Source organism: Carcharhinus amblyrhynchos, chromosome 16 (assembly GCF_965287045.1).
Source record: "Carcharhinus amblyrhynchos chromosome 16, sCarAmb.v2.hapA, whole genome shotgun sequence".
Lineage (NCBI taxonomy): Eukaryota > Metazoa > Chordata > Chondrichthyes > Carcharhiniformes > Carcharhinidae > Carcharhinus > Carcharhinus amblyrhynchos.
Window position 1 is genome coordinate 31267307 of NC_137339.1, and position 21498 is coordinate 31288804.

Below are 21498 nucleotides of genomic sequence, written 5' to 3' on the forward strand. Positions count from 1 at the left end.
TGGGTGGGATTGTTGTCGGTGTCAGCTCAATGGACTGAATGGCCTCCTTCTACACTCTAGGGATTCAATGATTATATAAAGTGTAGCTATTGATCCTTTGCCATGATGGAGTAAAATCAGTTTCTTTTAATAAACTGTTGTAGTTAACCAATTTGTGCTGTTCCTTTGTTAGCCTTGCAAAAACAGGATCCTGCCGCGATCTCTGTATGAGTTTAAAGAAATTGATGGATTTTTGCTGTGAATAAGAGTTAAGCTCACCACAGAAAGTTAGGGTTGATCTAAAACACTGGTTTGTCCGCAACTGGAGTATTGTAACCAGTTCTGGACACCATTCCTTAGGAAGGGCGTGACGGCTTTTGAGAGATTGCAGAGAAGATTCACAGGAATAGTTCTAGGATTGGGGATGGGGGAAGAAGTTGTAGATGGATGGTGAGGAACTTTTGATATGTGGATAGGAGAAGCTGCTGAAAAATCTGAAGAGAAAAAAATTGGCAAGGCAATGGAGAAAAGGTGGATGTGTGGGACTAAATGAATTGCTCTTGCAGACAGTCAGCACAGACACAAAGCACCAACTGACCTCCTTCTGTGCTGAAGCCATTCTATGATTCTGTGATTTCATGACATGCGCTCCTTTAAAATTAGACTTCTGTTGTTGCCATACCATTCAACTCCAGGGACCCAAAAGGGGAACAATTCAAACTATGGAGTTTCACTCCATTAGCTGGCAAACTTATCCTTGAAGTGGACCAACAGTTGAATAGCAAGCAAGTATTCACTGTAAAGACTCATTCCTGGCTAAGAGACTGAAGGACAATTGGCACTCAAGTATCCCATTGCTGAGTCAAACAACTTCAGGAATGAAATAGAGAGAATTGCTAAAGGGAACACTGGTCTGTTTTCGCAAGCATAACTGGGACTGCTGGGACACAGAAAGGACTCCCAGGATAATTGCACAGAAAATTGCATCTCCTGGACAAGAGTAGAAATATGCTTCTGCAGGACAGCATCATGGAGTGATAGCTGAGCTATCTGTTGCTGACATCATTTGAAATTGGGTATGTTGTAATTGCGTATGCTCCAAGATGGAGCAGGAAACGACCGCAGTCCAGGATATAACGGATAGTGGGTGAGTCAAACTGAATAGTAGAGGCCAATGATAAAATAGAAATCAAACAAAAAAAAATGTATTAAAGAAACAAGTAATAATACAATGACAAGAAACCAACAGCAGCAAAAATGTGGTTATTTAATTAAAACAGCCAAGGATTCCTACAATCCAAATTGAGGTGGGCAGAGACACATCAATCACCAGTAATACATTTAGCAAATGATAGATTCCATAAGTTATTAACTAAATGAGGAAAGCTTTAGCCATTGGGCGAGCTCCATTGTTCTAAGCCAGCCAAGCAGCATAAATCAGCAAACTAGATAAATTACTAGAGGAGTGAAGAAATTATTTGAATATCTATGTCTTAAAGATGATTCTAGCCAATAAAATCTCACATTTAGAGAGAGTTGTTACTGTTAAAACACCCCAATATCCTTCACAGAATTGTTATCAGAAAAAAATGTAGAAGCAAGTTAAAGCCAAAGTACCAGAAAAAAATTAAGACTCTAGGAAAATAATGGTTCCAGGAGATAAATAGAAACAATTTACTGAGAGAGGGTTGCAGTAAGGGCAGCACGGTGGCACAGTGGTTTGCACTGCTGCTTCACAGCTCCAGGGACCTGGGTTTGAGTCCTGGCTTTGATCACTGTCTGTGTGGAGTTTGCACGTTCTCCCCATGTCTGGTGGGTTTCTTCCTGGTGCTCCGGTTTCCTCGCACAATCCAAAAATGTGCGGGTCAGGTGCTTTGGCCATGCAAAATTGCCCCTTAGTGTACCGGGATGCCTAAATTAGAGGGTTTAGTGGGTAAATATGTGGGGTTCGGGGATAAGGCCTAGATGGGATTGTTGTCGGTGCAGACTTGAAGGGCCAAACTGCCTCCTTCTGCACTGTAGGGTTTCAATGATAAGTGAAAATAAAAGATAGGAGTAAATTCATAATGCGTGCATCTGACTGAACATCAGCCAACAAGAAGATATGATGTGGAGATGTCAGTGTTGGACTAGGGTATCACAGTAAGAAGTCTCACAATACCAGGTTAAAGTCCAACAGGTTTATTTGGGAGCACAAGCCAAAAGCTTTCAAAGCGCTGCTCCTTCATCAGGTGAGTGGGAGTTTCGTTCACAAACAGGGCATATAAAGACACAAACTCAATTTACAAAATAATGATTGGAGTGCAAGTCTTTACAGGTAATCAAGTCTTAAAGGTACAGACAGTGTGAGTGGAGAGAGGGTTAAGCACAGGTTAAAGCGACATGTATTGACTCCAGCCAGGACAGTTAGTGAGATTTTGCAAGCCCAGGAAAATCATGGGGGTTACAGATAGTATGACATGAACCCGTTTGAGGCTGTCCTCATGTGTGCAGAACTTGCTATCAGTTTCTGCTCAGCGATTCTACGTTGTCAAGTGTCATGAAGGCTGCCTTGGAGAATACTTACCCGAAGGTCAGAAGCTGAATGCCTGTGACTGCTGAAGTGTTCCCCAATAGGAAGGGAATACTCCTGCCTGGTGATTGTCAAGCGGCGTTCATTCATCCATTGTCGTAGCATCTGCATGGTTTCCCCAATGTACCATGCCTCGGGACATTCTTTCCTGCAGTGTATCAGGTAGACAACATTGGCTGAGTTGCAAGGGTATGTACCGTGCACCTGGTGGACGGTGTTCTCATGTGACATGATGGTATCTGTGTTGATGACCTGGCACGTCTTGCAGAGGTTGCTGTGGCAGGGTTGTGTGGTGTCGTGGTCACTGTTCTCCTGAAGGCTGGGTAGTTTGCTGTAGACAATGGTCTGTTTGAGGTTGTGCAGTTGTTTGAAGGCAAGAAGTGGGAGTGTGGGGATGGCCTTGGCGAGATATTCATCTTCATCGATGACATGTTGAAAGCTCCGGAGAAGATGTCGTAGCTTCTCCTTTCCAGGGAAGCACTGGACGACAAAGGGTATTCTGTTCTCTGTGTCCTGTGTTTGTCTTCTGAGAAGGTTGGTGCAGTTTTTCACTGTGGCGTGTCGGAATTGTCAAGCAACATATCCTGTTCTTATGATGGCATCTTTCAGCGTCTGGAGGTGTCTGGTGCAATCCTCCTCATCTGGGAAGATCCTGTGTATATGGAGGGCTTGTCCGTAAGAGATGGCTTCTTTAATATATTTAGAGTGGAAGCTGGAGAAGTGGAGCATCATGAGGTTATCCATGAGCTTGAGGTACAGCAAAGTAATGAGGCGACCATCCTTGATGGAGATGCATTGTCCAAGAATGCAACCAATTCCAGAGAGTAGTCGGTACCAACCTCTTAATTATGCACGCAGGGGTTTGGCAGCATATTCCTGGTGTGATAGTTTGAATTCTGCCATCATGTCTAGCTGAACATAGTGAAGAGGTGCCCAACTTCACTGATCCACCATTGAGGAATGAAGATAGACGTTCTGAAAAAGAAGATGGACCTCCCAGGAACATTTCAAAGCTGGAAGGTGGACCACATCGAAGAGACTGAATCTGGAAGATCCAGCCATATATTTTCACCCCCATCTACTGCTGCGGTGTCCTGAGGGCCAAGGTTTCTGGGTGTCTCCATCACGAACTCCAGAGGCAGCCCCAGGCATTATTCAGGTGAGTCCCAACTTCCGCATGCCACTTTGTTCCAGGTGTGTTCTGGACTGGCGTGTTTTCCTGTTGGTGCCGCAGAGGATTGGGCATAAATGGAAGATTCTGGTCAGACCTTCATCTGCATCCCGTCAGTGGGGTGCAAATCAGATTCATGCCAGCCTGCAGCAGGTTTTCCAATTGGCTCAGCAAGCGACAGTGGAAGATCCTGCAGGAAATTCATGCCAGTGTAAAACCGATCTTTGGACACAGCCTAATCCTCATGTAGAATCCCCACACCCGCTTTCGATTGGGAATTGGAGGTAAAGGCGATCAGAGGCAGAGTCAACAAGATTAGAGAACAGAACCATGGAAATGGGAAAAATGAATGGATCCAGCTTGATGAAATCTTAAAAAAAAGATTCCTGCAAATTTTACAGTGACTAGCTCCAGTGTGAATTACATTATTTCTGTCAGGGATGGCACCTCAAGCAAGAGTCACGGGACTCCACCGAATGTGAGAAATACCCTTGTGCAGTGAATTAACCTAGCATATTGAAAATTTCCCTTGAAACATGGCAATGTACAATTTCAAGGTCAAATCTTTTTTGGCAATCTTTTACTACAGAAAGTCACCATGAAGATAATCAAGAGTATAACATATAATATATGTGTGTGTATGTGTCTATTACATATATATTTATTTAGCACTACAACATCATGCGGCACACAGTACTGAAAAGGTTAAAGGAATTATATTTTTCAGTGGGTACAGCAGGAATTCCATTGAGGCTTTTAAGATCAGAATTCCTTGGGCATGTGGAAGTTAATCCCTTTCATGTCCCTCGATTAAAAAGGAAAGTGGATGGAAGGTCCACCCAACTCTTTAATGGAAAATTACTGATGTGAAAAAGAATTGCAGAAACTGACGCAACAATATCCTGGGCCATTTTCTCAGCCTTTTGGGCAAGATCAAATTGGATCAAGCCCAAGATGGTGGGGCGTGGAGGTGGGGGACAATGACTTATCTTGTCAGCTTGGGTCTTGTTTTGACCTCCTGTGGGGACCTTGAATTAGATTCTCTTGAATTGCTTGCTCCACTCTGCACATTGGTGTTGTAACTTTAAAAATGGAGTAATTGTTTCAAAAAGTTCTGAGCCATTTTCTGCTCCCTGGACTGAGTATTAGTCCCAGACGCAATCTGGCCAGAACAAGGACTTAGAGTCAAAATGGCTTGTATTAACAGCCTCTAGGTCAGCTGCCTATCAGTGTTGAATATCTACTTTGGCATGCTCTTACTACCAACCACCTAATGCAAAGTTCTCTTCAAAATTGCATCTTCCCCCACAATGTAATGTTACATAGGCCAGAATCTTACCGCCCAGCCCACCTTGGAATCGTAACGGGCAAAGGGCGAACAATGGAAAGGTCCATTAGTCTTGGGACAAGTGAGGCTGCCAAATCTCACCCATAGTGTATGATATTTTCAAAAGAGAACCTTTTGAGTATGAAAGTAAAGGTCTTTAACTTAATGTTGGAGGAGATTCATTCCACTTTAGTATTTTTTGTTACCAACTCATTGATATGCTAATTATTTCAATTAAGTAATTTACTGATTATGTGGATTTCAGATCCTGATTTGAGAATTCCCATTTGTCAGCTGACAGACCTCAGTAGATTTGTTTGTTCATTTTTTGTGCCTTTATTTATACCAAGCACGACATTGTTTCTCCTTGAATCTGAGGATATAACAGAGAACGGCCAATTAAATTTTTTTAGCACATTGTTGCAATGCATAAAATTCTTGTTGGAAAATGTGAAAAATACCCTTGTGCAATGAGTTAACTTAGCATATTGAAAATTTCCATCAAAACCTGGCAATGTACAATGTCAAGGTCAAATATTTTTTGGCAATCTTTTAATACAGAAAGTTACCATGAAGATAATTGAGAATATATGTGAGCGTCTATTTTATATATATATTTATTTAGCGCTACAACATCATGCAGTACACAGTTCTGAAAAGGTTAAAGGAATTATATTTTTCATCATAAATACTTTAACAGCAGTATTTTGAGCCAGCTATAGCTGGAGTGATTTTGCTGTGTATATAAAATGTAAGGTTTAATCCAATAGTCACCAATTCTCATTTTCAAAGCAATTATTCTGTGAATAGGAAATATTTCATAAAATAGTCCAATGTCTTAAAATGATCATTTGTAACGTCAAGCAGGCTAACAAAGCTACTACTCGGAATGTGCAATTGGTAGGGGAGTTTTGAGATATACTATCTAATTCAAACACTAAAAAAATGCATTTTAAGGTTGGAAGTTTTTGGATCATTTAGTAAATTAATATTCATTGTGTCAAAAAAGAGGCAGTGCAGCAGTGACATCAAAGGACTATCAGAGCCATTCAGAATTACTGTTCCTAACAGGTTACCTCTCCTCTTCTCTTTCTGCAGTTTACACACCACTGAGTCAGTGCCTTATTCAGACATCTGTCTCCACACCACTGCAGCACAGACCCATCTCATTCCTGCTGCTTGAGCCTCTACATCCTGCGCCACCATGTCCAGCACTGTAGCCGGTACGTGAAGATTTTTTTTTTACAAATATATATGTTGCTTTATAAAAAGATTGTGTTGATTTTAATTTTGGGCAGAACAAAATGCAGTGTTGCTGCAAATTCTTTCAGCCTTTCACTTGCCTAGAGCAGAGCTGAATGCAGAGTGAAATACATCTGCTGAATTTCAGTTCTGTTGGAAGCTTTAAGCAATTATTTAAAAACCTGATATTTTAATTTTAATGTAAGTAAATGTTATAATTGTATAGACAGGTACGTGGCTGTTAATAAGCCATGACTGTATTGTCTAAGACAATGGAAAGCAGAAGGGCAATGCTCTTCAGCAATGATTTTCAGTATTCTAAAAGCTGTGTGAGGGGAATATGACTTAATGCAGAAGGTTCCACCCAGCAGCCATATTACTTTCCTGGGTGGATGGTAAATTCTGAAGGTACAGTGTGCCTATACAGCCTGGGGCAGTGCATGGGAGGAAATTGCCTTTCGAATAAATTGATCAGAAATAACATTGACAGCAAGCCCAGTGGGAGCTAAAAATGTATATAGTTAGCAATTTGCAATGGAAATAGGCCATGGAACATTACTGAAACTAGGTCAGTTAAATCTTTAAATGAGAAAAACTGTATTCAACAGCCCTTCATTTTTCTCAAGTCCGTATTTACCAGGAAATGATGCCTGAATTGAAATCTACTGCTTTGCCTGGTCTTTTGTTGGATTTCTGCATATTCCCTTCAAATATTAAAAACTTGAACTTCCATTTAAAATAAGGAAGCTTTGAATGAACAAAATTATTTTGTCAGGAGCTATTTGCTATTTATTTTGCTGAGACCATTTACCCATAGAAGCTAAATCCCAGAGCCATTGGACCTGCATTATTGATCGATGTTGGAGAGAATTAATAGCTATGGAAACTGCTAGACAAAGATAATTTGTCTCTGGCCAGGCCTTTTTGAGATGCTTGGTGGTGCTAATAAATAACAGCTATGAGAGAGGCAGACTGTCTGCTGAGGAAATCTAAAACAATGGTGTTTTTGCAGTGTTGCTAAGAGATGGCAGGCCTTAATTCTTCCAGAATGAAGTTTATCTCCAGTGCAATATAAATAATTATAATTTATGGTTCCATTAGCCCTTTGCAACCAAGATCCACTGAGGTCTCAGTCACACCAAGCAAACTCTTGTTTAGAGAGATGATTTTACAGAACATTAGGTTCATTACTGAGAGAATGGCATTCTGGGTAGGTAGCAACAAGTCCAACTACATCATGAGGCCATTTATCAGAGAGCATTATAACAGAATAGCCACTCAGGGACACTATTGATTAGTAAACTCTCAAGAAAATCAGGTTGTGTAATGGGGATCTTGCATACAAATTATCATCTGATGTACAAAATCTCTGAGGAAATTCTCAGGTGTCTAATGTGTGCACATTTTGCAAGATACTTCGCATTAATCAGATCTCATGCATTAGATATTCTAGAAAGCATGCAGCAACCTTATATTGTTGGACCTCCAGTAGTTAAACTTGGAAACAATATAATTTGCTACACAAAGCATGCATCCAAATGAAGGCCAAATTATATCTATGTGCAAATGTTTCCTCACTTGACACTTAGAACAATGAACTACAGTCAAAATACATTACTAATTATCACATAGCAAAATTAAATTTCGTGTGTGTAAAATTGGTAGAAATAAAATTGTGGAAAGCAATTTGTTGAGATGAAGAATATATATATATATACTGAGTTGGAAAAAGTGAAGCTAATAAACAATTTAAAATGTTGAAGCACTTAAAATGTAATATTTATCGCTCTCATTCTATGCTAGTCAATTGTTAAAAGAAAATGAAAATGATTTTTAAATATTCATTAATTTAATCAATTTTAGACAAATTATGGATCTGTTTCTTAGCATTCCGGGGCATGAAAATAGATAGGCTTCGAGATATTTATGTGAAGCATTTATTTTAATTTGAGTTAATATTATGGAAGTCAACATATTTCTAGGACACGGCATAAACTTGCAGAATGGTGTGAATAAATAAACCTATGAAGACTAATTATTGTAAAGGAACAGTTAGTTTGTTGTCACTAATGACAAAGAAGGTTTGCGGTATCTGCAGTGTCGGAACAGATTTGCAGGCTGTGTCGTCACAGCTGAGACCTGCACCAAGCTGAGGCAGTGTCTATGAGTGTCAAATCACTTGTACTGCAGTCTGTGCTGCAACACGAGAGGGAGGGGGTGCAGGGGGTTGGTGTAGGGTTCCTATAATAAAGTGCCTGGTGTTTTAATGAATATTTCATATTTTCAGCCAGGCATCATATTTATTTTTATCTCTTTAGTCTTTTGTGCAGTAGTGGATTAGATTTTTGAAATAATGTTGGTTGAATCAGCCAATAATTTTCTTCATTTATGAAATTCTATCTTAAACAAATACGTTCAAATAATTACTTTATTTTGATAAGATCTGGTAAGATACTGTTGATTGCATGCATGGTTTAAGACCTGTCAATGCACAGCAGAAAACATGGCTATGCAGTAACTATTAAGTTTTGCAGTATCTGACTTGTAAACTGTCATTTCATCAAAAATAAGAACCACCATTAAGGTTTATAGCTAAGGACTGCTCATAATTTTTTACCTTGCAATTTTTACTTTATAATATTCAGTGGTGCTGATCTATAAATGGTATTCTGTACTCAGGGGTTAATGTGAACATTGCCTAGGTTATTTGTCTTACACTCAGGTAATTCCCTAAAAATTCATATCTTTGGCCAACAATTTGATTCATTTTTTTCTTCCCTTTGTTTAATTTTATTTTTTATGCATGCTTATTCCATCAAATGCATATTAACATTTCAATCAAGAATTATTGAGTTGCTACATGAATCCATGATAAAACTAAATCCATTTGACAAGCATTAGACGAAGTCTAACAGCCTGAAATCTTAGTGCATTGTTATAAATCTGATCCTTTCATGGGTGTTGGCAACAATGTGCACTAAACCTTTCCATGTGCCAGAAAGTGTAAATGCCTTTTTAGCAGATGCTTGAGCTTCCCATCACAACCCTGTAAATTACCAGCATTTGGGCAATGCTATATCAGTTGTCTCCTGTGCCACTGGTGTTTAAAGTCTATTGTATCTATAGCACATAGGGGCAATTATACTAACACAGTGCAATTTGCAATTAGTTTCAAATTAATACAAATACAATGTTATAGGAAATACAATCCACACAAAATGAATTATTTTTAAATGTAGTGATAATTATTGTAGTGATAATTTGAGATCACAATACAGCTTTTTACTTTGTTGCTAGTTTTGTATGACCATAAACTAAGTCTGATATACATTCTTACTAAATGGTGGCACAGTGGTGAGCACTTTATCTCACAGTGCTATGGACCCAGATTCAATTTGGCCTTGGGTGAATGTGTGGCATTTGCACGCTCTCCCCATGTCTGCATGGGTTTCTTCTGCACAGTCTGGTTTCCTCCAACCATCCAAAGATGTGCAGACTAGGTGAATTGACCTTGCCCCGTAGTGTCCAAAAATGTGTAGGTTAGGTGGATTAGCCATGGTAAATGCATGGGGCTACAAGGATGAGGAGGGGAGTGGTGTGTGGGGTGGTGGTGGTACAGTTCGTGGTGGACAGTTGAGCCTGGCTAAGATGCTCTTTTGGAGAGTTGGTGCATACTCAATGGGCTGAATGTTCTCTTTCTGCATATAGGGATTCTATTGCAGAAAGTTCTATTGCACAACTCTCTGTTGATGATTTTCAGTGCATCATGCTCCTCTATATGACAGATCCAATTGACCCAAATTTACTACTAAGTTCAGATATGCATTTTTCTTCATAAGAGGAACAGAGCATCAGAAGAAAATTTAAATTAAAGTTCCACTTATGAAAACATTTTCAGCTTTCAAAATGTGCTATGTTTTGGGGCGAATGGGATTAAAGTTGGGACGAATGGGATCAAAGGTTATCTTTGAAGGGAAGAAAGCAGGATTAGGCTATTGAGTTGGACAATCAGTCATGATCATAATGAATGGTGGAGCAGGCTTGAAGGGCCAAATGGCCAACTCCTGCTCTTACCTTCTATGTCTATGTTTCTATGTTTTCATATCAGGTCTAAAGGTTTTTTTTAACATTTCCAGTTATTTACTCATATATATTTGGAGAAATGTAAGGCATTTGTGCCCAACGTGAAAACTTTATCCCACCATTTTAGCAAATGTAATGGACTAAATGGCTATTAATGTCTCTAAGATTCTATAGCGTGAAAACAATGTCCTCACTGGCTTCAAATGTACAATAATTCACTCAAGCTTTGTCTTCGATATTTATATTTTTAAAATCTCAAGACATTTTTGACAAGAAAATATTGCTAATTTTCTTAAAATTCTACACTGTTTTTTGCTTTGCAGGTTCGTATAGGAACTGCAAAATTTAATGCATTGCAACAAAACTGGAATTGGTGGAAAGACTTAGTGGGTCAAGCAATTTCATTAAATCTGGTTCTCTAGATGAAAGAAAAATATTTCTATTCTCTCCACAAATGCCATTTGAGTTGCTTAGGTTTCCCATCATGTTCTGTTTTTGTAGAATCTGTATTTTGCAACGTGTTCAAGGTGCTAAACTTCACTATTAGCATTGTTACTTGGCATAAATCATTATAATGTAGACTCCTGATTGCCATCCAGAAAATACAATGATGTTTATTGTTTCATTACAGTTGTAAAAGCCCACTTGTAAACACAGTGAAGTACTTTCTTAGTCATTGTTGACAACAATCTTCATTCAAATATTAGCATGAGGTCACAAAATATCTCTTATCGCTCCTTAATGCAAAGAACACTTATTGCAACCCAATTTATTTCAGTTTGAACTGCTTTCAACTGTTGAAATACGACTGCTGGGTGATGTTCCTATCTACATTTTGTGTGAAAGCCTACTGTGTCTTGGTGAATTAGAAACAAGTTTTAACTGGTCTTTAAATTCATTCTCTTAAAAATACTTCAAGCACTAAATAGAATTGCATCAAGTGCGGAAGAGAGAAATCTGGTGCCATCTGCCATTTTCTGCATTTCTGTACTCCCAACCATTATCAGTAAGATATTTGTTATTGTTACTTTGTCTCTGGCAATGTCTTGATGTTATGCCACCTAATGTACATAAAGAAAATAACATCAATTAATACACAGATATACGCACGGATGGGCGATACAATAATCATGTGCATGTGCAATCCCAACTATGTAATTTGCTAAAGGGTTCATGATTCTCAGCTGTTAAGTTTTTGAATGGGCGCATTTCCAACAAACCTGCTTCATCATGTAATGAGGAGGATATTTTTGTTTCATCTGTCACTTTAACTCCATTTCATCTTCACTATTAAATTTTCAATTACACAGGATATCAGTGTTTCTGATAGAGCATGCAATCTGTAGAAGGAAAGCATGTAAAGTATTTCCCCTATGACATGGTTCTCATCATGCATTAATTTTACATGGAAATAAGTAGATGGGAAGGGGAGTCATTGATTTAGATACAGGATAGCTATCGGTCTGCGATTACTTTAAGCATGAGCTATGCTCAGAATCTCTTACTATTTTGAGGTATTTTTTCTCCATGCGTCGTACCTAATGGCCTGTTAACCCTGGGTTATAAGGAAAGTAAGATGTATTACCCAATGCTATCTAATTATCCTGGTCAGCAACATAGCTTAGGTTCTTATTTCATCCACAAATGGAGGTCATCATGTAATCATAGCCCCAAGGGACCACATATATATCAGACTGAGGGAGGATGATTTGCCCTGCTATGTGGATAGGGATGAACACTGGAGTTGGTGATTTGCTAATCCAGCATTGAATTACTCATTTGGATCGTTCACTTGCAGGATTTGGACAGCTCTAGATATTAATCAATTATAAAATTCCTAAAATAATAAAAGCATTAACATGATTGAACTGAAGTTCAAATGTAAAGTTCTAGATTGAGATTCTAATCCAGTTTAAGATAAAGATAATTCAAATGACGCACTATCATTTGGATTCTCTCCAATGAATCCCTTGGTGTACAGAGGCTTTAGAATATGTATAACAGCAGAGTGAAAGGTACTAATTTGTGAGGTTCCTTTGGCAGATATTCCATAATAAGTACAAATCATATGAGTTCTTATGAAGATTTTCAAAATAATGCATTTTGAAGATTAAGGATGGATTAGGCGGTTTTCTTCAAAAAAGCATTCTCAGTGTTGAATTCATGGGAAAATTGATGTAAATCTCGATTTTTTTTCAGTGGGAGCTCAGACTAGAATCTCACTACACACTTTGTGTAATGCAGAAGACACCAACACACCAACATGACCATCATTAAATTTCAGGGGGTGGGGTCTATACCCACCCAGAAGACTGAAACCAGTGGACCTCGGTGCATGTGCAGTGGCATAGAACTATCAGCCTCTCACTTGCTGGCCAGCTCAATAGCTGCCCACCGTGATACCCTGCAGAGCTGCCCCCCAACCCACCCTCCCCAGAAGACGCCCATCTAGACTGCCCTGATCGCTGGCCTCCCTCCTGCCCCCATTGATCCCAATGCAGAGTGGCAGCAGGACCCTCCACCCTCACCACCCGCCCCCATCTGGCCCCCCCCCCCCAACCACACCTCCTTGGCACTGCCCCATGCCTGATGGGGCAGTGCCAAGATGCCTCCTGGGCACAGGCACTTTGCCCTTTGTGCAGTGTCTCGGGGCACAGGCTGGCATCACCAGGGTGTGCATGACAGGGGGCATCCCCCCATCCTGGGGGCCCCGATCGCCCCTCTCCCTTCAGTGTGATCGGGCCACTAGTTCCCCAAAAGTGGAGAACTAGTGTGATAGTGCAACAGGCTAGCGGACCCAGAGAATTCAGTCCCAGGCCTATTAACAGCATTTAAATGATAGGTTACATATCATTTAATGCTAACTCTGCCTCCCCACCGATTTCCAGTGTGGAGCAGACACTGCTGGAAATCCGGCACTGGGAGACGTTAGCGGAGCATGAACATTTGTGGGATTCCCACAAATTACCCCCCTGCCAGCCCGCTGCGCTAAAAGATTACCTGGAAAGATCCGCATTCCAACCATTATGTTGTAAATTGAGTTTGTGTCTTTATATGCCTTGTTTGTGAACAGAACTCCCATTCACCTGACAAAGGGGCAGCACTCCGAAAGCTAGTGGATTTTGTTACCAAATAAACCTGTTGGACTTTAACCTGGTGTTGTGAGACCTCTTACTAAAAAATTAGTGCAGCAACATAGGAGAATTGTCCCCATTGTTCAGAATTGAAGGGAGTTGGAAAAACTCACTCAACTTATCCCTTAATTTCTTTTGCAGTTCATCAGTTTACTCATATATACATAGAATCATAGAATTTCTACAAAACAGATGAGATCATTCATCACGTCAAATCTGCACCGATTCTCTGATCAAGTATCTGTCCAGGCTCTGTCCCCCGCTCTATCCCTGTAACCCCACACATTTTCTATAGTTAATCCCCCCAACCTACACCGTTTTGGATATTAGGTGGCAATTTAGCCTGGCCAATCCATCTAATCTGCACATCTTTGGATTGTGGGAGGAAACCGGAGCACCCAAAGAAAATCCACATAGACTCGGGGAGAATGTGCAAACTCCAAGGCTGGAATTGAACCCGGGTTCCTGATGCTGTGAGGCAGCAGTGCTAACTACTATGCTACCGTGCTGCCCCATTAATAGCTCGTACATTTACAGTGATCACTTCTTGCTGTTGATTTAATCATATTCAAAGCTGTCTGGTGTGGTAATGTCAGAGGGTGCACATCACGAGTATTGAAATATAATCTAATACAATACATGAGACAGATAACAGAAGGTTACGCAGCGTGGAACATCAAATGTTCAAAGGAAACTTAGGCTTCTGCAAACCTTCATAAAACCTTGAAGTCTCTTACCACATTTTTTTATCAGAGCTCAAAACTGTTAAAAAACCCCTCCCTGATGATCTAATCTGCGAAGGCCATCCATTTTCTGTACAATATGCTCAAATCCCTCTTTGATGCATCCATCAGCAAACAGTAGCTGCATCAGGATGAGGTAACTGCATATTTAAAAATGGCAGTTTGTGATGAAGTGCATTTAATAACAAGTCTCATTTCCACACACACAGTCACATCAAAGCTGCACAATCATCACACTTGTATGGTGTGGAAATTTCCAAAAAATGCAGAAAAAATAATCTGCACACGCAGACAGGAATTCACACACATTGCAGAGATAGCATTTTCAGAATCTAAGCACGGGGCGGCACAGTAGCACAGTGGTTAGCACTGCTGCTTCACAGCTCCAGGGACCTGGGTTCGATTCCTGGCTTGGGTCACTGTCTGTGTGGAGTTTGTACATCCTCCTCATATCTGCATGGGTTTCCTCCAGGTGCTCCTATTTCCTCCCACAGTCCAAAGATGTGCGGGTTAGGTTGATTGACCATGCTAAAATTGCCTCTTAGTGTCCTGAGGTGCATAGGTTAGAGGGAGTAGCAGGTAAAATATGTAGGGATATGGGGGTAGGGCCTGGTGGGGTTTGGTCAGTGTAGACTCAATGGGCCGAATGACCTCTTTCTGCACTCTAGGGTTCTATGATTCTATAAGCAGTGGATACGTATTCCAAGATGTGATTTTCTTTTAACAGGGAGATGCTGTCATAATTAGTATCTTGTTTACATTGTCGCAAAATTAGCACTGATGTTGGGTACATCTAAAACAATTAACACCTTGTATTTCTATGGAGCGGAAATGAAACTGAATTAATTTCAGAAGACAAATGCCCTATGATGGTCCTGGTGTTACATCATTCTGTCAAATGAGCTCATTATACGTGTTGTGCATTTTTTTAGCTATTAATGGGAGTTCTTGTGATAAACAAAACAAGATTAAAGTATACAATTCTGCAGTCACCAAAAGAAAGACGCAAGGACATTCTGGTTGAAAAAGAAAATTCATACATGACAATAATCTGTTAATTGTAATAATTAGATAAATAAATAAGAAATATAATATATGAGTGATTGATTATTAATTTTCTTTTTACCCCATCTTTAAAATTACTACGCCAATGCTTAGAGTTGGCCAGGCAAACCTAAATCCATTCCTTGCTTCTCCAAAAAACAAATTCAAATTCCAATTGAATCCATTTCAAGGTCTCCACACAGGGACCAAACAAGATCCAAGCTGACAAGATAAGGCATTGCACCCCTTTTTCTGCATTTTTGGAAACTTCCACACCATACAAGTGTGATGATGGTGCAGCTTTGGTGTGACAGTGTGTGTGGAAATGAGACTTGTCATTAAATGCACTTCATCACAAACTGTCATTTTTAAGTGTGCAGTTACCTCATCCTAATGCAGCTACTGTTTACTGATGGATGCATCAAAGAGGGACGTGAGAAAATGAGTGGCCTTCACGATTAGATCATCTGGGAGGGCCTGATCTAATGCTTGATCTTAGCCAAGGGGCCGTGACGATTTATTTTTTATTGGCATATTTCTGTATTTCCTTTCTAATCAAAAAAGCCATTTCAAATTTAATCCAATCATGGTCCCCGCATGAAGGAAAAATCAGGTCCAAGCTGACAAGAGAAAATATTGCATCCCATCCTGGGCTCAATCAAATAAGGTCCAAGTTTGCAGGATGAGGCATTACAGCCCCTCCTGGGCTTGACTTTACGCTTCGTTTTAGCCAAAAGGGTGAGACAGCTTTGAAAAATTGCATTAGGTAAAGCCTCAGTTTAACCTCATTGGCTACCCTGACCCTTTACTCTACCCTAGCTTAGGCAAACCATGATCACAGGCACAGCACACCCCAAATGCAATAAGCTTGCTTCATTACCTGCTTGATTGTTGAGTCTCCCTTACCAGGTAAGTTGGTTTTAATTAAAAATTTATCTTATTCATATAGAACATTACAAAATCATTTCAAATTATTGCAACAATAATATGTGATCATATTTACATTTTCTTTGAGATCAAGATTTACGCTGTGTTTTGCCTAAGAACTTGCATATATTTCAATATAAGTCCAAAGTTCTTTATAAAACTACATACATTGATCAAATTGCACTTTATGGTTCTTTAATAGTTACTCATAGTTAGAGATTATACACAGTTACTAACTCCTTGATTTACATTGGCTGAAAGGCATTACACAATGTCCTTTCTCCATTGTGCCTTTGCGACGGCTGTCCCAAGCTTGAGTGGGTCCCTCAGCACATAATCTTGGACCTTGGATTGTGCCAGTCTGCAACACTTGATTGATTCTTTGCACTGGAATATCAACAGGTTTGGGCAGACCAGAGAGTGTCTTTCACTGAGTTGATGACCCACTAGAAGCAGTTGGTGTTTGTCCAAGTGGGTGTCACTGGGGACAGCCCATAGGGCAAAATCCTGCATCACAGAGCTGTTGAGGATGAAGCTGAACAAATATCCCTGCAACTCACTCCATACCTTCTTTGCAAAGGCACATTCCATAAGGAATTGTGTGATTGTCTCATTCATTCTCCACGCCCCCCCCCCCCCCCCCCCCCCCCCCCACACAGCCTCCTTCAAGGGCAGCATTTGGTGTCACTGAGACTTCAGGTGTGCATGAAGAATCTGACGGGGTGTGCCCTTCTCACCACCAGCCAAGCTACATCTTGGTGCTTGTTTGGAAGTTCTGGTAATAAGGCATTCTGCCAAATGACTTTGACAGTCTGCTCAGGGAACCATCTGACATGATCCACCATCTCCTTTTCCCTCAGGGACCCGATGTGCGGACCACTGCTTGATGGCCTTGTGTCAAGGACGTTTTCCTGAATGAATTTCATCATGAGGGATAGGTGATATGGTACGGTCTTACTTGGAGTGTTCTGTGGCAACATGCCATCCTTTGCAATACTGGGAGAAGTAGAACATCAGTTAGTAGTGGCACTTGGTGTTTATGTACTGAGGATTTACGCACAGCTTGATGCAGCCACACACAAAGGTGGCCATCAGGATGAGGACAGCATTGGGTACATTTTTTTCTCCCTTCTCCAGATACATGGTGCATGCATTTCTGCATGGTGTCCATCCGGACATGGTCCATCTTGGACTTCCTGATGAATTGGAAGATGGCTCTCGTAACTGCTGTGTCGCAGGTTGGGGATATAGTCCAGACCTGCACAACATACATCAACATCAAGAGTACGGGTGGTGAATCTCTGGAATTCTCTGCCCGTTGAAGTGGTGGAGGCTGCCTCGCTAAATATTTTTAAGACGCGGGTTGATGGGTTTTTGATAAGAGAGGGGATTAAGGGTTATGGGGAGAGGGCGGGAATGTGGAACTGAGCCACGACAGATCAGCCATGATCTTATTGAATGGCGGGGCAGGCTCGAAGGGCTAGATGGCCTACTCCTGCTCCTATTTCTTATGTTCTTATGTACCACACACTTGATGTCTTTGGGCTGCCCTTTCTCGTGGTCTTGGCTGAGACTGATCAGTCCCAAACTTCTCCCCGCTCCTGCTCCTTGCAACTGCCTCATTCTCACTCCCTCCATGAGGTTTGCCCCAGTCTTTCAAGGGTATCACTTTCTATTCTAAGAGGAACCCACAGGGCCTATCGGGTTCCTTGCCTGGTGTCTTCCCTTCCCTGGCTGGTACCTTTGCTGGTGGGACCTAGTTCCCCGTAGGGAATGCTGTGCAGTGGGTAAGGTTCGGGTATTGTTTGCAGTGAGCATCACAACTGCACAGTCATTGGCATATTGTTAAGTCATCAATATGCTACAGGGTCACTTTAGTCTTGGCTCTCAGCCTGTTGACATTGAAAAGTTTCCTGTTGAGTTGAAACTCAATTATAACTCCAGGCAGAAGTTGGTCACAACCAAGTTCCGTGACCAGGATGTAGTATATAGTGAAGAGATTTGGCACAATCACACATAATTTGAGAAATACGTAATGCGGTCTCTTCCTATTTTGTTAGTGCAAACTTCTTTTTGCATTGATAAGTGGGGCGTCAACTAATCTGAAGCAGCTAAAAAGAAGTGCAGGGAAAATGCATGAGGAAGGGAAAGACAGTTAATCAATTGCATGGAAAAAAAAGTACCTACTGTGAGTAAATTAATGCCAGTAAGTTAATGGCATAGCTAGCTGTTGTAGCTCACCCAGAGAGGCATTTACAATGCACAAATTGGAAATAATTACAGAATTTTCATAAGTGTTAAAGACTTAAATTAAAACAAGCATTTATTGTTTCCTAATATCTATGTACATGCATGTGTAAAAGCATTTGCAGTTTTAAAATAGACTCTAGTTTTCTTTTCTAACATGCATAAGACTCAGCAACCAAACAGTCTGATCAGACTATTGACCTCTGTTGTCTGGATGTCTATTATATGAAATGTAGAATTTACAAATCCAGAATGAATTTGTTATAAAGCTCTCAAAAACCTAATAACAATAATAATGCATAGTTGGTTCCAAAACTCAAAACAGATATGAGGATAGAGCTTACTAAATTCAATAAAAGTAAATCTGATATTGTTATGGAGATCCAATACGTTTTAGACTAAACAATGCTTCCAGTAAATGGAGACTGGAATTTCAGGTGACTGTACTGTTAAGAGGAAAATACAATTTCAAATATAAAAAAATTAACTGGCACAGTGGTTAGCACTGCTGCCTCACAGCACCAAAGACTTGGGTTCGATTCCCGGCTTGGGTCGCTGTATGTGAGGAGCTTGCACGTTCTCCACGTGTCTGTGTGGTTTCCTCTGGGTGCTCTGGTTTCCTCCCACAGTCCAAAGATATGCGGGTTAGGTGGATTGGCCACGCTAAATTACTCTTTAGTGTCAAGGTAAATGCATGGGGTTAAGGGGTTGGGGCCTGGGTGAGATTGTGGTCGGTGCAGACTCGATGGGCCTAACGGCCTCCTTCTGCACTGTATGCTTCTATTTAGCCAATGGAGGACCACCAGATAGCTACAATATATAGGCTTGCATTGCATCAAATGGGATGATGGGGCAGAGACACTCAAATGTTTTGGAGAGCATGAAAGACCTCATCTCCTTGAAGTGAGACATCAAATACAACATAAAAACACTGCATGCAGCAGACATGGATTAGTTCGCTTCCTCTAGAATATACAGTCAGCAGGGTACTTGCCAAACTGATCACCAAGCCAGAGGGAGATCAGAGATCAGAATGCTGTACTCAAAACAGGCTGGTGCTCTGTACCCTCTCTCTCTCAAGAAAGTATTGAGCCTGATTTGCATTATGACCATTCTGAGAAGAGAAATCCATTGCAAAAATCTTTTGGGAATAAAATGTGGCAATTTGCTCCAAACAATGACACACAGGAAGAGAACTGAGCAAAACAACCACAATGTGGAGTCACCACGTCAAGATCAGCCAAAGGATAGCTAAGTGCACACTCCTCTGTTTTACCTTCTTTACATATTGGAAAAATACCTTGAAGCCTATCATTTTATTCTACCATCCACATACTTAGTGTATGTTTGGGCTCAGGGATGGTGTGTGACTTATGAATGGTGGTTACAAATGACCTATTTTAAAAAGAAATTTGGAAAGTTATTTCAATTAAATTATTTGTTCTTTGTTTAAACTCAGAAAACCTGTCTGCCTAATTCTTCACAAACTGAATGTGTAACTAATGGGACATCTGCAGTATAAGCCTCTCTAGATTCACAAGTCAAATCCTGTTATGAGTAGAAAATGCTGGAAAATCTCAGCAGGTCTGACAGCATCTGTGGAGAGAGAACAGAATCAAAGTAGCGAGTCTGGATAATCCTTCGTGAGGGCTGACCCTGACAAAGGACCCTGATGAAAGATTATCCAGACTCGAAATGTTGGTTCTGTTCTCTCTCCACAGATGCTGTCAGATCTGCTGAGTTTGTCCAGCATTTTCTGTTTTTGTTTCAGATTCCAGCATTGGCATTATTTTGCCTTTACCTGTTATGATCAGACTTGGAGTTGTGGAATAGGGGTGTCAATTCACCCCTCCTCACGCGACTGCAACAGTATTATAAACACTGACTTGCTACTGTCTCATGGAATAATTTCAAGGCCAAATGCTTAATAAATTTAATACTCTTTTCTTCAGTAGAATAATGCCATGAAGCTGTGAAAATCTACCATTATCATACTTCCATCACGTGTGAAAGTGAAGGTTTGTCTTTACTGATCTGAACTGTTTGGATAACACGAGGGAGAAATTTGTTGGTGTACTGTCACTTCTATGCAGGTTTGTATTTTATCCCTGGGGGCTGGCTTTGCTGCGGGCTGCTACCTGTGCAGCTGCAGCGAAAGCTACCCTGCAGAATCAACATCAGTCTGCATAGAAGCAACACTGAGCAAATTAATGCCTCCTCCCACTTGTTTTTACTTAAGAACAAAGAACAAAGAACAACACAGCACGGGAAACAGGCCCTTCGGCCCAACGAGCCCGCGCCGCCGTCCCCCTGTCTCAGTGACCTATTCATGATTTTAGTCTACACCTAATGTAGGAGGATCAGGGAGGTCCAATTTAGGGACAATTTAGTACCCAATCAATCAGCCTAAAAGCACATCTTTGGGGGATGTGGGAGGAAACCGGAGCACCCGGAGGAAACCCACGCAACCACGGGGAGAACGTGCAAACTCCCACAGACACAGGCCCAAATCCATGTGTCCGCACAGCAACAGAGATAGTCTCTGAGCTGTCATGTTGCCCTCGAGATGGTCCAGTTTAAGCACACTAACGACATGAAGCAATAGGCAACTCCCGAAGCAACGTCCAAGAGCAGCCCACTACAACCTGCCGCATGCATGCCCCTTGCTGGACTTAAATGCCTGTGGAGACAAAAAAATTCATTATTAAACAGGCAAAGACTAACATCCCTGAGGCAAAACGTATTCCCAGGCCTACAATGTTAAGTAAGGCCTACTATATCCCCCTATATGTAGCCCGCTCATATGGCTGTCTAAGTGACTCTTAAACAACCCTAGTGTGCCTGCTTCCACCACCTTACTCGGCAGTGCATTCCACACCCCCACTACCCTTTGTGTGAAAAACTGCCCTCTAATATTTGTCTTATACCTAGCCCCCCTCACCCTAAGCCCGTGACCCCTCGTTCTATCCATTTCTAATAGCGGAAAAAGCTTACCACCATTTACTCTATCTATCCCCTTCATAATCTTA

At 40.9% G+C, this 21498-nt stretch overlaps 1 protein-coding gene across 1 annotated transcript in view; it reads left to right on the forward strand.

Annotated features, from left to right (window-relative positions):
- Window positions 1-6154: 6154 nt before the first annotated feature.
- LOC145353665 (stathmin-3-like) overlaps window positions 6155-21498 on the forward strand; it is a 57462-nt gene continuing 42118 nt past the window's right edge. The window contains exon 1 of the mRNA XM_080204432.1: window positions 6155-6272. Coding sequence (XP_080060558.1) covers window positions 6254-6272 — 19 coding nt within the window. The 5' untranslated portion in view covers window positions 6155-6253. The remainder of the gene's footprint in view (window positions 6273-21498) is intronic.